The 14,029-nt window shown below is 52.3% G+C and overlaps 1 protein-coding gene across 5 annotated transcripts in view; it reads right to left on the minus strand.

Moving 5' to 3' along the window:
* Positions 1–14,029, minus strand: part of LOC144943152 (neuroglobin-like) — a 52,652-nt gene that overhangs the window by 20,903 nt on the left and 17,720 nt on the right. For all 5 annotated transcript variants that reach the window (XM_078870374.1, XM_078870375.1, XM_078870377.1 and 2 more), the window contains exon 3: positions 9,182–9,289. In XM_078870374.1, the coding sequence (XP_078726500.1) occupies positions 9,182–9,289 (108 nt within the window). The remainder of the gene's footprint in view (positions 1–9,181; positions 9,290–14,029) is intronic.

The raw sequence follows: 14,029 nt of genomic DNA on the forward strand, positions 1-14,029 counted from the left end.
TGAGATGAGAGGGGAGAGGTAGGAGAGCGTGTTGGGGGGAGTAGAGTGAGATGAGAGGGGAGAGGTAGGAGAGTGTGTTTGGGGGAGTAGAGTGAGATGAGAGGGGAGAGGTTGGAGGGGGTGAGTCTATGGAGCAAGGCGAGGACAGGGAGTGAAGTGTTTGTGGTCGACCTGCAACTGGATTGGGAGCCAGTGGAGAGATCGCAGCAGTGGGGTGATGTGCGGAATAGTTGATGAGTGAGGAGTCTGACAGCATCACTGTGATACTTGTGGGCATTATTTATGGAAATTTCGACATTTGCCTGTGTTATGTTCAAAAGCAGGCAATTATAAAATGTTGATTGCGTATCCCAGATTGATTGTTGTGGATATAAGAGAAGGCACATTGTTTCACAAGTTTGAATTACGATGGCACACAGCTATGGGTGGTTCTGAAATCCGCACTGAATACGCAATGTTTCTCCATCGCCAGTTACCCTGATGCAAAGACAAAGATCCCCCGTACAGCCTAAACAGACTGTTAGGACAAGTGCTGTTAGCGAGCATCTATGAAGGCCGGCACGGCAGACGAGGGAGAGGGTGGCCAACACCACGCCTTGCCGCCTTTATCTCCCTAGTGGCGATGTTTACACACCGCACCAGGTACTCATTTGAGGCTGAGTCGACCGAGGGGAGGCCCAAGACTGGTTCAGATAATATGACCGTCACTGGTGTTGGCCGTGAGCAGGGATTGAACCCGGATCGCCAGGTTCGCAGGGCAGCGCGCTATAAACCGCTACACTACCGCTCCCCACACACAAATACACACACATACACACTCGAGTGAATACTTGGCAGAGGTGTGCAAGCACGAGTGACACAAAACACTTTCGCCAGTAACACTGCCATGGAGAGGTCAAATTATAAATAGCAGGCGACATTTCAGGCAATGGCTCTTCTTCATAGCAGACATGCCGATTATAGTTATAATACTGGCAGGAACCTCCTGGTTACACCAGCCCACAGGTGATGATTGTGTCCGTCCGTCCGTCGTGCAGGGAGGGGCTGGGTGGGGAGGGAGGGGCTGGGTGGGGAGGGGAGGGTGGGGAGGGTGGGGCTGGGTGGGGGGTGGGAGGGGTGGGGCTGAGTGGGGAGGGGCTGGTCACCCCGTGGTGCCCTTATAAAACTCAACGTTTAACCTACTCACGCCGGCTTGTGCCTGCCCTCACAGTCGGGCATATTTGTGGAATACACCACGCCGCCGTTGACCCTGGCCATTGACCGAGCAACCCAACGTTCCTACGAGCTCCCTCCGCAAGAATGTGTTTTTAGATGCCTATTGAATGATTTTTCCACTTCCCAGCGGTGTACATTGACAGTATCCCCCCCCCCCTTCATATTCTGTAAAGTTTCCTCAAGACGCGGTCATATCTCGCCGCTCCACAAATTCCAAAGCGTATTCTGTAAATTACATGCGCGAGCAACTGTAGACGCACTGACACGGAGAACCTTTAGAAATATAACATGCGGAACGGTGCACGTGATTATTTTGAAAGTCATTGCCTGGCCTAACAACACGAATGCACTTCAAATAATTGAATTCAGTGTTATTGCTGCTTCAAAAATCTTGTATAAATTTTTAACCGGTCAAGTAAACAAACAGGGAATGTTATTTTTTTCCCCACTGCCAAAAACAAATAATATTTGTTTATATATTTCAGCCGATGGAATAATAATCACGAATAAAGCCACGTGGCCGATCACTCCGGACCTTCTCCACTCCGTGCCGAAAGAAAACAAATAGGATGTTTTAAAAAAATATATATTTTTTACGTATCTATGAGTTTATCGTTGAATCTCCGTGGCGATTATAACAAAAAAAAAGACGACGCCCGCTGCAATTGCGTGGACGAACGTCAAGGCATGGGAACGAGTCGTGAAGAGTCTCGCTCGGGGAGGGTGGGGGGGAGGCGATAAACGTTTACCCCCCCACCCCCGCATCCCTACGACGCGTCTTGACGAGACATCAAAACTCGAGCCACTCTTGCAGACGTCGCTCTTTCCATTCAAAGAGAAGACGATCAATTGCGCAGTGGACATCGCAACGTTGAGGCCTGCTGCGAACGTCAGTTGTCGAGGCATTAGTTGCCCGAGGGCATTTTTCACAAACGCATCCCCAAGTTATTTTGTGCTTGCTGCTGCCTCTCGATCACCCGGCAGCTTGTTTCCACCTGTTGCTGCTGCTGTTGTTGTTTATTCTCTGCACCAGCAAGTCTCGTTTGATTTAATTAGCGGAGAGGCTCAGGAGGCCACGGACGCTGTGCGACTAAAATGCAAGGGATATTATTATTATTATTTTCCCGTGGGTTTGCACGGCTCTCCTAACAGGTGTGACTAATGGATGTAATTGACAGGGTAATGATATGTAGCATTACAAGCGACCACTGATCGCATTAGCTGCCAAACACCGCCTTCATTTCTCCAATTTGGCCACAAAACACGCGCGTCCTGGCATTGAAACCTAAGTGACTGCGCATTTATATTTGGGGGGCGGGGGTGGTTAACGGGGGGGGGGGGGTCAGGGGAGTGGGGGGCGATGAAGACAGACGGGATTGTAACCTGCATTACAACAATATGCCACGATACCCCCCCCCCAAAAAGTAAATTATCGCATTTCATCCGTGCCATCAGTTCTCATCTCCCACGGCGGCCACGATAGCAAACGGGCGTTCGAGTCCCCCCCCCCATCCCAAAAAAATTGCCAAAACAAATGCACGTTTAATCAGATCACTTTGCGCCCAGATGTCGGCGTATATAAATACACATGCGGGGATGGGGGGAGGGGGGCAGGTTGATTTCTCGCCCCAGCGTCTGTGCTCGCGTGGACGTATAATGCGGCGTCACTGGGAAGAGAATGCGAAATATTAATCGGCGGTTCTTTGGTGGTGAAGCAGGAGATGCGGGGAGCCCTGCGTTTAATTCTGGCTTCATTACGGAGCCGCCAAGAAACGGCGCGCCACGAATGTGCATAGCGAAGGGGAACTTTTGCATTTTTGTGTCGGGGAAAGTTTTGCAGGTCTCAGAGCCAAAGGTCTCTGTCGCTCTTCGTTAATCAAAGAGCAAGAAGGAAGTTGTAAATCGTGAAGCTGGGACGTAACCTCGATTGGAAAATGGTGATGCATGGCCGCGGGCTCGCCCGCTCGCTCGCCTGCTCGCTCGCCCACTCACTGAATCAAACTCTCTCCACCTTAACACAGAAAGAAATAATAATGCCAACGATGATTTAACAAGAATAGCCCCACAGAGTCGCAAGACTCTTTTACAGGAGGGTCCTGCCATGGAATGTTTGGGATGAATTCAGAGCACCCCATGACAAAAAAATCCACACGTGTGAAGGGATAGCAACTCACGGCTCTGCACGGATGGATTCAAGCCGCAGACTCAATCCGGTGAATGGACTAAATCTGTGTGTGTGTGTGGAACACACTCATTGGTCTAAGGCCCGTGCAGCGATGAGCCTACAACACTTGGTGTGCACTAGCCACGCTCGACCCCATGGTAGATATTGGCAGAATGAGTGGACGAGTATGATGCCACCTTAACGTCACCTTAATTATTCCAACTAGGACACACACACACACGCACGCACATTCGAGTCAATGTTCTCACGGAATGCTGCGTTGTACACCACAAAGTTGGGGCGAGCGTATTTCCCCCCCCCCCCGCTCTTCCAATGAGCCGGGCATGAATTATTTAAGGTTCTTAAGCACAGAGGCATTACTCTTGTGTGTGTGTGTGCCGTTTCCCTAACGGGTGGTGCGGCAGATGCCAAACAATTCTCTACCGTGCATCCCGAGCACGATTTGGGGGGGGGGGGGTGGAGAAGAGAGAGGGGGGGGTCAAATCCAGACAGATTAAACCGCACGGAGGTGTCAGAGGCTAAAGGCGCGGCCCTGCAAGTGCCTGCTCACTCCACCGCTGGTGGAAGGGCCACGACTGGGCAGAGCTGGAGAGAATCCCTGTGAGAGGGCATTTCGCCTATCCCATCATGCCGAGGCAGATGTATTTTGAAGAGGGTGGGAGCACCTACACTTTACCACACCGCACAAGACCTTGACTGCGCCGTACCCATTTATACTTGCCGGTTGAGTAGACAGAGGTGGTGGTGTGTAAGGCGGGGGGGGGGGGAGTTGGTGAGGGATTTAAGAAACCTTCCCCCGCTGTTTTGACTGAACGGATTGCGAGCGTGGGCGGGTCACACCCGCTACGCCGCGGCCTCCATTAGCGCAGGTCGAAGTATTGGAACGACAACAACAACAAAAAACAGCAATGGATGAATGGATGGAGCTGGCACGCGTATCGTTACTCAGTCTAATGCAATCGTGAATGCGTGACAACTCAGCAATATCCTGCAATGTAAGTGCTTTGGTGGGGGGGAGGGGGGGCTGGCGCGTTCGGAGCGGAAGAGAAAAAAAACCCAACTACAGATAAGCTAATAAGGTAAAGGTGGAAATGGCGACGTCCGTGTCGGGTGGCAATTCATTTGCGCCCGTTGCCCTGTGAACACCCCACTTGACTCTCAGTTGACTCTCGGTGTTCAACACAGCGGGGTGCGTGGGGAGGCGGGCGGGGGGGGGCATTGCGAGCCCCCAATATCGTTTCGAGGAGCGCGTGCCGGGTGATGTCTCGGTTAGTTGTGGCCAATTGAAGCCGAGACTAAGTCCCGACGGTACGGAGACAGCAACAGCAGCAGTGGTAGCAGTCGTGGCCCCAGCGGTAAACTTGCGTGCCACTTTGCAAAACTTAATGCGGCCCAAATCCTCCAACGGCAGCTATTGTGGTTAAATTAAGCGGCCGCTTAATTTCGGCTCAGTTATTTCATTTTATTGGGGGGGGGGGGGGGCGGCGGTTGAATATTGTTTCCTTACATTGCTCAATTAAGCAGATTATTTGTAGCGTTATTAAAAGGAAACGCCTCATTTTTTTTTTTTACAAACAGCGAAATTCAATCTTCCGCGGTCCAATGCCCGTTCATTCGCGTGCAATGTTCAGAAGCCGGGGGTGGGACTGGAGTGGCCGCTGCCGATATTCGTTAACAATTCCAGGGGCGTTCGGAATGCACCCCCTGTTGTTATTATTCCGCCTAATTGCAAAGCCCTTTTCTTGTTTGTTTGCTCACGTGGAGTCTCGTACAAATTGAATTTTGATTCGATAAAACAAACGCCGTGTGGTTTCCTTTTCTCGGTTGCACGCCGCTGCGCTTGCCAGCCAGGCGCCAGCGGAATTGTTTCGCTCGTATTAAAAATATATTTTAAAATTCCACATCCTCTCTCACATCATCACATTGCGACATCCTGAAATTCTGGACGGCATTGCCAGTCGCATCGACGGTATCGGGCACACCAGACTGATCAGAGCAGGCGATGGGGAGGAGAGGGGGGGTGATTTCCTTTGGGGGAGGGCGAGGGTTGGCCAGGTCACTGCCACCCAGGGTTCAGGTATTTAAGAGCGGTCTCAGGTTTAGGAACGGACCCCGCGTGTACGTGGTTAAGTTCAGTGCCGAGATTGAGCCATAACGAATACAACCATAGAGCATGGGAGGGGAACTGGCGAATATTTTTTTTTATAAAAGAGGGCAGTCTCGCATTTAGATTCAAGTGTTGTGGTTCACTAAGCGATGGAATCCGCGCGCGACTTCATCCGTGGGTTTCATATAGGCACGCATTTAGTCGCTTACTTAAATCATCTCCATCCGATTCATCGGAGAAAATGCAATTCAGCGACAAGCATTTTAGTACTAATTAAATGAAACTAAAAATTATTGTTCACGGCTTATTGTTAATTCACTGCTGGATGAAATTCTCCCCGTACCGTGCGGGTAGTTTGAGCTTCCTTCACCACACTAATCAGGGCAGGTTGGTGAAAAAGGGGAGGCCCAGGATCGATTCAGATTTCACTGACCACTGATGTTCGCCATGGCCAGGAATTGAACTGAGGTTTCTGGGTTCACAGCGTAGTGTGTGTACCCACTGTGCCACCGCTCCCATCCCCACTAGTACTTTGACGGTGGCCAATTACCAAAGTAGTAGCCAGCCCTGAACCTGCCGAGCTACTGAGATTGGGTGAGATCAGGCAAATTTAACACGATTGTATAATTATTCAAGAAACCAGACTGCCAAAATATTGAGACGCCTCTTTTTCCATCTGACAGGAGTTAAAAAAAAATCTATCCGCTATCTCTAATTAACCTATTAAGTGATGCACAAGTCCACTGGAGCAGCAACTTCATAAGAAGCTTCGTGAAGTGACTGTCAACGAGAAATGGAGGTCGAATTTGCACGGTGATTTGCATCCAATTTTTTTTTTAGGTTAGAAAAATTCACGAACCTCTTAGCTGAGACCACAGTCCCCGCCATAGAAGCTGGGCATGAAAAGTGGCCTTGGGCACTACAACTGCTGAACCCCTTAACCGTAACCATAAACCCTGACCCCCTAACCCTCCACGGACCCTAAATAAGTGGCGTCCCTTCGTATTACATCGACTGAAAGCTAACGAAGCGGGAATTGGAAAGGTCCGCTAAAGGCTAAGGGGGGAAACTCAATGAAAATCTGTAATTGGATGAAAAATGTGCTCACGATCGCGGGGGGGGGGGGGGAAGAAAGACGCAAATCTGTGGGGAAGAGCGTAGCGGTCACTTCCAACTCCCAAGCGTTGGTTTTCGGTAACTGTCAGGAAATTTGCGTCGGGAGTCTGCTTATGGGGAGGTGGGGGGGGGGGGGATTCAGAATCCAACGCATCGCCCACACGGTCAACGGCGATGCCTTGCGCGGAGCCCACAAATGGATCGCAGCATCGGCAGCAGCAGAGGCAGCAGCAGAGGATCGATTAAATGTGCTGGCATCAGCACAAAGGCGCCATCACGAAAGCTATCGACTGAGAATAGCCAATGACGATCGTAATAACGACGCCGGAAGACGAGACTCTTCCGCACAGCAATTCAGTAAATTGCCATAATTCGGGGGGTGGGGGGTCGTGATTTGATTTGAGAATCGATCATTGTTTTGGTCTCATTTTTAACGCCGCGTCATTTCTGTCTTTCTTTCTCTCCCACGTCTCATCTTGGACGCTTTCATTCGCTCAGGAAGGACGAGAAGAGAGGGCCGAACGCCTCGGCTGACGTGGTGCGACAAGAAGGGTGGGGAGGGAGTGCTGAGAGGGAGCTCGCGAGACAACGACAAACGGAGAGGCGCCAACGGAGAATTGATGCGAGCGGCGGGAAATGACTCGGGAGTCGAACGAAACGCCGGGGTAGCCTCCCGCTGGTCCACATCGTCGGTGGTTCAACTGGAGAAGTGATGAAGTGGATTCCGCGCGAGTAAACATCCGACGAGAAGCGGAGGAGAAAGAAAGGGAATCAGCTGCGGGGTACGTGGGTAGCTGGATTGGACGACGCACTGAGAGGCGTTAGAGATCATGAATAGTGGAAAGCATGGGTCATTCACATGGACCCATGAGCCTCAGTTATGAACATGATATTATATTATTTTATTATGTTTTTTTTATTTCCATTCTACGTGACTTTATCGAAAGAACCAAGAAGAAAAATATGAACATGATGTTTGATGATAATGAAGATTTGCGTAACAAAATCGATGATCACACACGCGCTTCAATGCGTGCATCGTCAGTGTAAAGCCATGAATGGGCCAATCGTGATACGCGGCGTGTGAATGCTGCGACAAGGCTACGTTAGATGTGAGTGGAACCCAACATAGAGGCCATCCATTCAGCAAGGATTTATTCAGCTCGCGGAAAAAACTAAATCAGCTCGCGTGCGTACGGGTGCTGGGTGGATTCTTGCGTCGTAGAACCGCGAGAGATGGCGACGGCTCAGGGGATCCCTTCGTGTAGCAGTGGATTGATCACGGCTGACGACGATGAATGGGATGAATGATGAAGACGGAACGTGCTTGACAGTGAGCACAAACGAGAGACTCCCAACGACAAAAAAACAACAACGATCGATTCTTCAATTAAATCTGGGTCCTGAATTGCAACACTGATTCGTAGGCTGATGAATGAGTGAATCGTCACGTGTCAATTCGATGGAAAACGAAGAAAGTTTGCAATGTGACTGCGGCCACCATGGCCAGACCACTGATCACGTGATCCCACCTGCACCGCCGATTCAGACCGTTGATCACGTGATCCAGCACTACCCCCTGTGCCGCCGATTCCCAAACCGTGGATCACGTGATCCCACATTGCCCCGTGCACTGTCGATTCACAAACTGTGTATCACGTGACCCCACATTGCCCCCTGCACTGCCGATTCCCAAACCGTGGATCACGTGATCCAGCACTGCCCCCTGTACTGCCGATTCACAAACCGTGTATCACGTGATCCCACATTGCCTCCTGCATTTCCGATTCTCAAACCGTGGATCACGTGATTCCACAAAGCCCCCTGCGTTTCCGATTCTCAAACCGTGGACCACGTGATCCAGCACTGCCCCCTGTACTGCCGATTCACAAACCGTGTATCACGTGATCCCACATTGCCTCCTGCATTTCCGATTCTCAAACCGTGGATCACGTGATTCCACAAAGCCCCCTGCGTTTCCGATTCTCAAACCGTGGACCACGTGATTCCACATTGCCTCCTGCACCGCCGATTCACAGACCGTGGATCACGTGATCCAGTACTGGCCCCTGCAATCGTTGATTCTCGGGGGTCCTGCATCACAGACAGACACCCGGCGGCAAGCCTGCACAGTGGCCACCGGAATGGCTTCAGAAACCTCGACAATCCACACGCGGCGTGACAACAACAACAAGACAACAAATCGCATTCCATTCGAACGTCAATGACTTTGCTCGTGGCCGGCGATAGCGATGGTGACGATGCGAGAGGGAGGGAGGGAGGGCGAGAGCGAGAGAGGGGCGAGAGAGAGAGCGGACACGGAGCGGGTTTGCGTTGGGATCGTTTCGCGTCGTGTCTGATCGGAGCGGGCGATGGAGAGGAGAGAAGGTGGATGGGTAGGGAAGGTGGAGGGGAGGGGAGGTGGAGGGGAGGGAAGGTGGAGAGGAGAGAAGGTGGACAGGAGAGAAGGTGGAGGGGAGGGAAGGTGGAGGGGAGGGAAGGGGAGAGGAGAGGGTGGGGGATGGAATCGTGAACGCTTTCGCGGCTGAGCCCCTTGCCTGAGCCCGTGGGAGCGGAGCTGTTTGCTCAGCCGAAGCCGCTGCACATCCTCGATATCGCGGAACTGGAAGAAGGAATCCTTGCACTCGGGGTGCGTCTCGAACAGCCTGCGAGCATCGCAAACACATCGCGCGCAACGACGCACGCACACACAGAGACACGGGGGGGTGGGGGGGGGAAGGCAAAAACAAAACAAACAACACGGCCATTAACCACTCGCGGAGCAACCAGCACGTAGACCAGTAGGGTCAGGAGTCCATCTTCCGTACTTAGAGTGCATTACGCGCACACGTGCACACTCACGTACAAGCGTGCTCACTCACGTGCACACTCATGTGCACACTCACGCACACACGTGCACGCGTGCACACTCACGCGCACACGTGCACACTCACGCGCACACGTGCACACTGACGCGCACACGTGCACACTCACACGCACGCACCCACGCGCGCGCGCGCACAGTAAGGCCCGGTGTTTTGAGTAATTATCGTATTTACTGACTTCGCGGGAAGTTCACTTTGTGATGTTTCCCGGCGCAACTTTGGGCGAGCTCCCCATGACACGGGGCGAGACGGCGCAGTCGCCAGGGGACAGCGTGGGGGGGCTGACACCCCCCCCCCCGCCACCATAAAGCCCCCCCCCCCAAACCCCTAACTCCGTCGGCACTCGCTCGCCCGTCTATCTCGTGGCTTGTCCCTAAAAAAATATAAAAAAATCTGGTGGGATTTCGTGGGCGGTTCAATTTGAGGCAATCCACGCTGCGGCGGGGATGGGAGGCGGGGCTCACACACCACAGCAAAGACAAAGATCCCCCGTATAGCCTTAACAGACTTTTGGGGCAAGTGCAGTTAGCGAGCACCTATAAAGGCAGGCACGGTACACGAGCGGGTGGGTGGCCAAGGGGAGGCCCAGGACCGATTCAGATAATTGTCACTGGGTGTTGGCCGTGAGCGGGAATCGAACCCGGGTCGTCAGGTTCGTAGCGCTCACCGCTACACACCACAGCACCCCCACCCTGACGCCCCCCCACCTCTCCATTCCATCAGCGCTCGCTCCCCCGTTTATTTCATGGCTTTACCAAGAAACCCACCATCCCCAACCACCCACAATTACACGTTCGGCACCAATCCCATGCGTCTCGACACACGATAAAAAAAGAGAAGGCGAATGAATAATAATAACAACAACAACAACAACGAAATAGAGCACACACACACACACATAAAAAAAATCATATAGGTGCGTGTACTAAAAAAAAAATACCAAGAACAGAGTAATTGCACGTTTATGGCATCAACGATGGCAACACCGCGCGGTGCATTTTTCCGCACACGAATGGCACGGTTGGTTACGTACGGCGCGAAAGAAGTTCACAGAACACGCACGCGCGCGCGCGAGTTTGAACAAGTAGCGCCCAGCGCCGTCGCGTGCTGTGCGCGTGAACGCGGTAGCGTGAGCCGTGCGCGACAAGTGAACATAATCCGGAGACCACCTCGATATTCCAACTGCCCCCGGGGGGCCAAAACAACCCACGAACGAAACGCGCCCATCATCATACCCCCCCCGATCCCCCTTCCACCCCCCCCCCCACCTCGTTCTGCATTCACAAATCGCTGGCGTGAGCGCGGCGACCCTCATATTCAAATGCGCCAGGGGTGAGATGGCTTTTTAATTTGACAGCGGGAAGGCGGAGGAGGCGTCTCTTTTGGGACGCTTCCGTGGGTGTTGATTGCGATTCGGGGCATCACCACCACCACCGCCGCCGTGATCGTCATGCGGGAGAATGAGGAGCGATGATGGGGAGTGGGGTTTGTCAGGGAAGGACATCGGCCCCCTCCCTGCAACCCCCCCCCCCCCCCCACTGATCCCCACTTACACCGCCACCCCAATAAACAAAACCCCAGATCACAGGGGCCCCGTTGTCCGATGCGAATCTTGCACCGATGCGCACGCTTGGATTAAATCACGGGTGGAGTAATTATTTTTCAATTATATTAGTAACATTTACAATAAAAAAACTAAAAAAGCAAACACGCACGCAAATATATACAACATACGCATCTTACATAATATTCCCTGGGCCTGATTCAAGTGGTTGAAGAATGTCCTTTTTTTTTGCAATTGGAAGACAAAATGTCTCCAAAGATTGTGATGCACATTCGCCGCTCTTTGCAGTGGTTCACTGTTCGAATCCAGCGGCCTATCCTGGTAAATACTGCGGTGTGCAATAACGGTAATAATAATCATACGTGCCCGCCTGATTCACAGCAAAAAAATAATCTCTGACCGATATCCGCAAGAGTTAGGCAATTGTGTGCCAGCGTCAGTGTCCAGATTTGGCAAATTCGAAAATTACACTGCAAATGGCCTGATTGGGATTACACAGAAACACGCAGTGCAGCAATCGTAGTCCCCAACTGGCAGCCCAATGCCCCAGGTTACTCTTGCAAAATGAGACTCATCCTGGTCCCGTGATTTCTCGCCGCCTGATTAAACCACCGTAAAACTTCACTGCGTATAACGAAAGGGCAACTAGTTAGGGCGATTCGACGCGTTGGAGTCATCTCTCGTGCCGTGTGCACACAATGCTTGCACCTTGAAATGCATTGCACTGCACACACAATTAACATCGTTTTCAATTAAATGATCATGCACAGATTCCCTAAAGAAATGTTCATTTGAAACAGAGAATCTGTTTGCTCTTGCGCTGGAGGAAATAAAATAAATACCGCATACTTCAGATGCACAGCCTTCAGCCAAAAATCACACTCTTGGAGTAAGAACACGTGAACAAACACGGGCAACACTGACACCAATAACCGCCGTTCACCACTTAAAGTGGCGGTGACGTCACCGCAACACCGGTGCCAGGTTAGGTGCACTTCGAGGCGACGGGGCGGCAAAGGTGGTGGCGGCGGCGGCGGTGATGATGATGAAGATGATCACGCCTTACAGCGAAAAGCCCCTGAGGGATTTAGATTCCCGACTCGGGCGCCTGCCTCTGTGGAGTTTGAAGTCTCCGGCCTTTCGAGTTGCTTCCCATAGCGCGGCGTAAAGGGCGTTGGCCAAACATCCTAATGCCCATTACTCAGCTGTGATCACAAAAATAAACTAAGACAAAAAATCCCCCTTATAGCCTTAACAGACTGCAAGTGCTGTTAGCGAGCACCGATGAAGGCCGGAACGGCACACGAGGGAGTGGGTGCCCAGCACCACGCCCGACCGCCTTTGTCTCCCCAGCGGCGATGTTTTTACACACCACTCCAGGTACTCGTTCGAGGCTGAATAAATATAGGGGAGGCCCAAAGCCAGTTTAGATCATCGTCACTGATCTTAGCCGTGAGCGGGAATCGCACGAGGATGCCGGTTTCGTAGCGCAGCGTGCTAACCGCTGCACCACCGCTCCACGTACGCAGCAGCAGCAGCATTGCCCCCGACTGCCAAAAACTGAGCAGGACCCTTCTTAAAAAAGGAGTCTTGAGATTTATCGAGGCTTTCCCGGGTAAATAAGCATTTTAGAATTATAATACCCCAATCTAGAAAACAACATTTAACTTATTCTTTGGGTCTTTCGGTAAAGTCACGTAGATATATTTTATTCGAACCTATCTACGTGACTTTACCGAAAGACCCCAAAAATATGAATTCCTGCAGTCACGAAAGCTTTAAGTCAAGATGTAACATTTAACTTCAAAGCCTCGACGTGTCTCGCATCAATCTGAATACCGTACGCTCATTAAATATTTCAAACCCCTCCCGGTACACTCTGCCCATATACGGAGCCATCGCCTTTCGGAATATTCAATCGCCCCGTTGGGAAGAAAATAATAGGGTCCTTTAGATATCAGTGGGGTATCTACAAAATCGATCGCCCTGCAGGGGCCGCGTTGCGCGCGCGGCATCACACGAGGCCGAGTTGATTCCAGCGGCACGGTGGATCCGTGCCGGGTTTTTCCTACTCCGAGAAGCTCCCCGACCTCCCCCCCCTCCTCCTCCCACCCCCCTCCTTGCCGCCGCCGCCGCCGCTTTCCACGGTGACCACCGCCAGCACCGTTCCAGGTGGGGCGCGGATGTCACCTCGGGGGGGGGGGGAGGGGGGGGCTTTTTACAGCCACCATGGCCACTTAAAAAGAGACTGAATTGACTGTCAAGGAACCCTGCTGCTAGCTGTTGCCACCTGTTCCCGGCTTTCCCAGGAGGGTCCTCTTTGTCAAGGTCGCCGTCCTCGACGAAAACATTCCTGGTTCTGGCGCGATAATACAAAGACAAAGATCCCCCGTATAGCCTTAACATGCTGTTGGGGCAAGTGCTGTTAGCGAGCACCAATGAAGGCCGGCACGGCACACGAGGGAGGTGGGTGGCCAGCATCACGCCCGACCGCCTTTGTCTCCCGAGCGGCGATGTTTACACATCGCACCAGGTATTAATTTAAAGGCCGAGTCGACCTAGGGAAGATCCAGAAGCGGCTCAGACAGTCGTCGCTGCTATTGACCATGGAATCTAAAGTCTATTCGCAGCGCGGCGCACTAACCGCCACACTACCGCTCCCCCCCCCCCCGCTCTGTCACACGCACGTGGGCACGTGGGCAGGGTTGCGTACATGCCATTCGGTAAATGGGTCGCAATCTCCCCATCGGGGATAGCGGCCGGGGGGGGGGAACAAAGCAAAACAAATGGACAGGCACGGGGGAACGGGATTAGGGTGGGGAGGAGGAAACTTGGGGCTTGGAAGGGGATTAGGGAAGGGGTGGGAGCGGAGATTTCCGTCCGACCGCGCGTTCCCAGGCGCCGAGAGGTTCGCTTCGTACCCACGGCTCACACAAGGAGTTGCGTGCGAATGAGAC

The sequence above is a fragment of the Lampetra fluviatilis genome, chromosome 30 (genome assembly GCF_964198595.1).
Source record: "Lampetra fluviatilis chromosome 30, kcLamFluv1.1, whole genome shotgun sequence".
NCBI lineage: Eukaryota > Metazoa > Chordata > Hyperoartia > Petromyzontiformes > Petromyzontidae > Lampetra > Lampetra fluviatilis.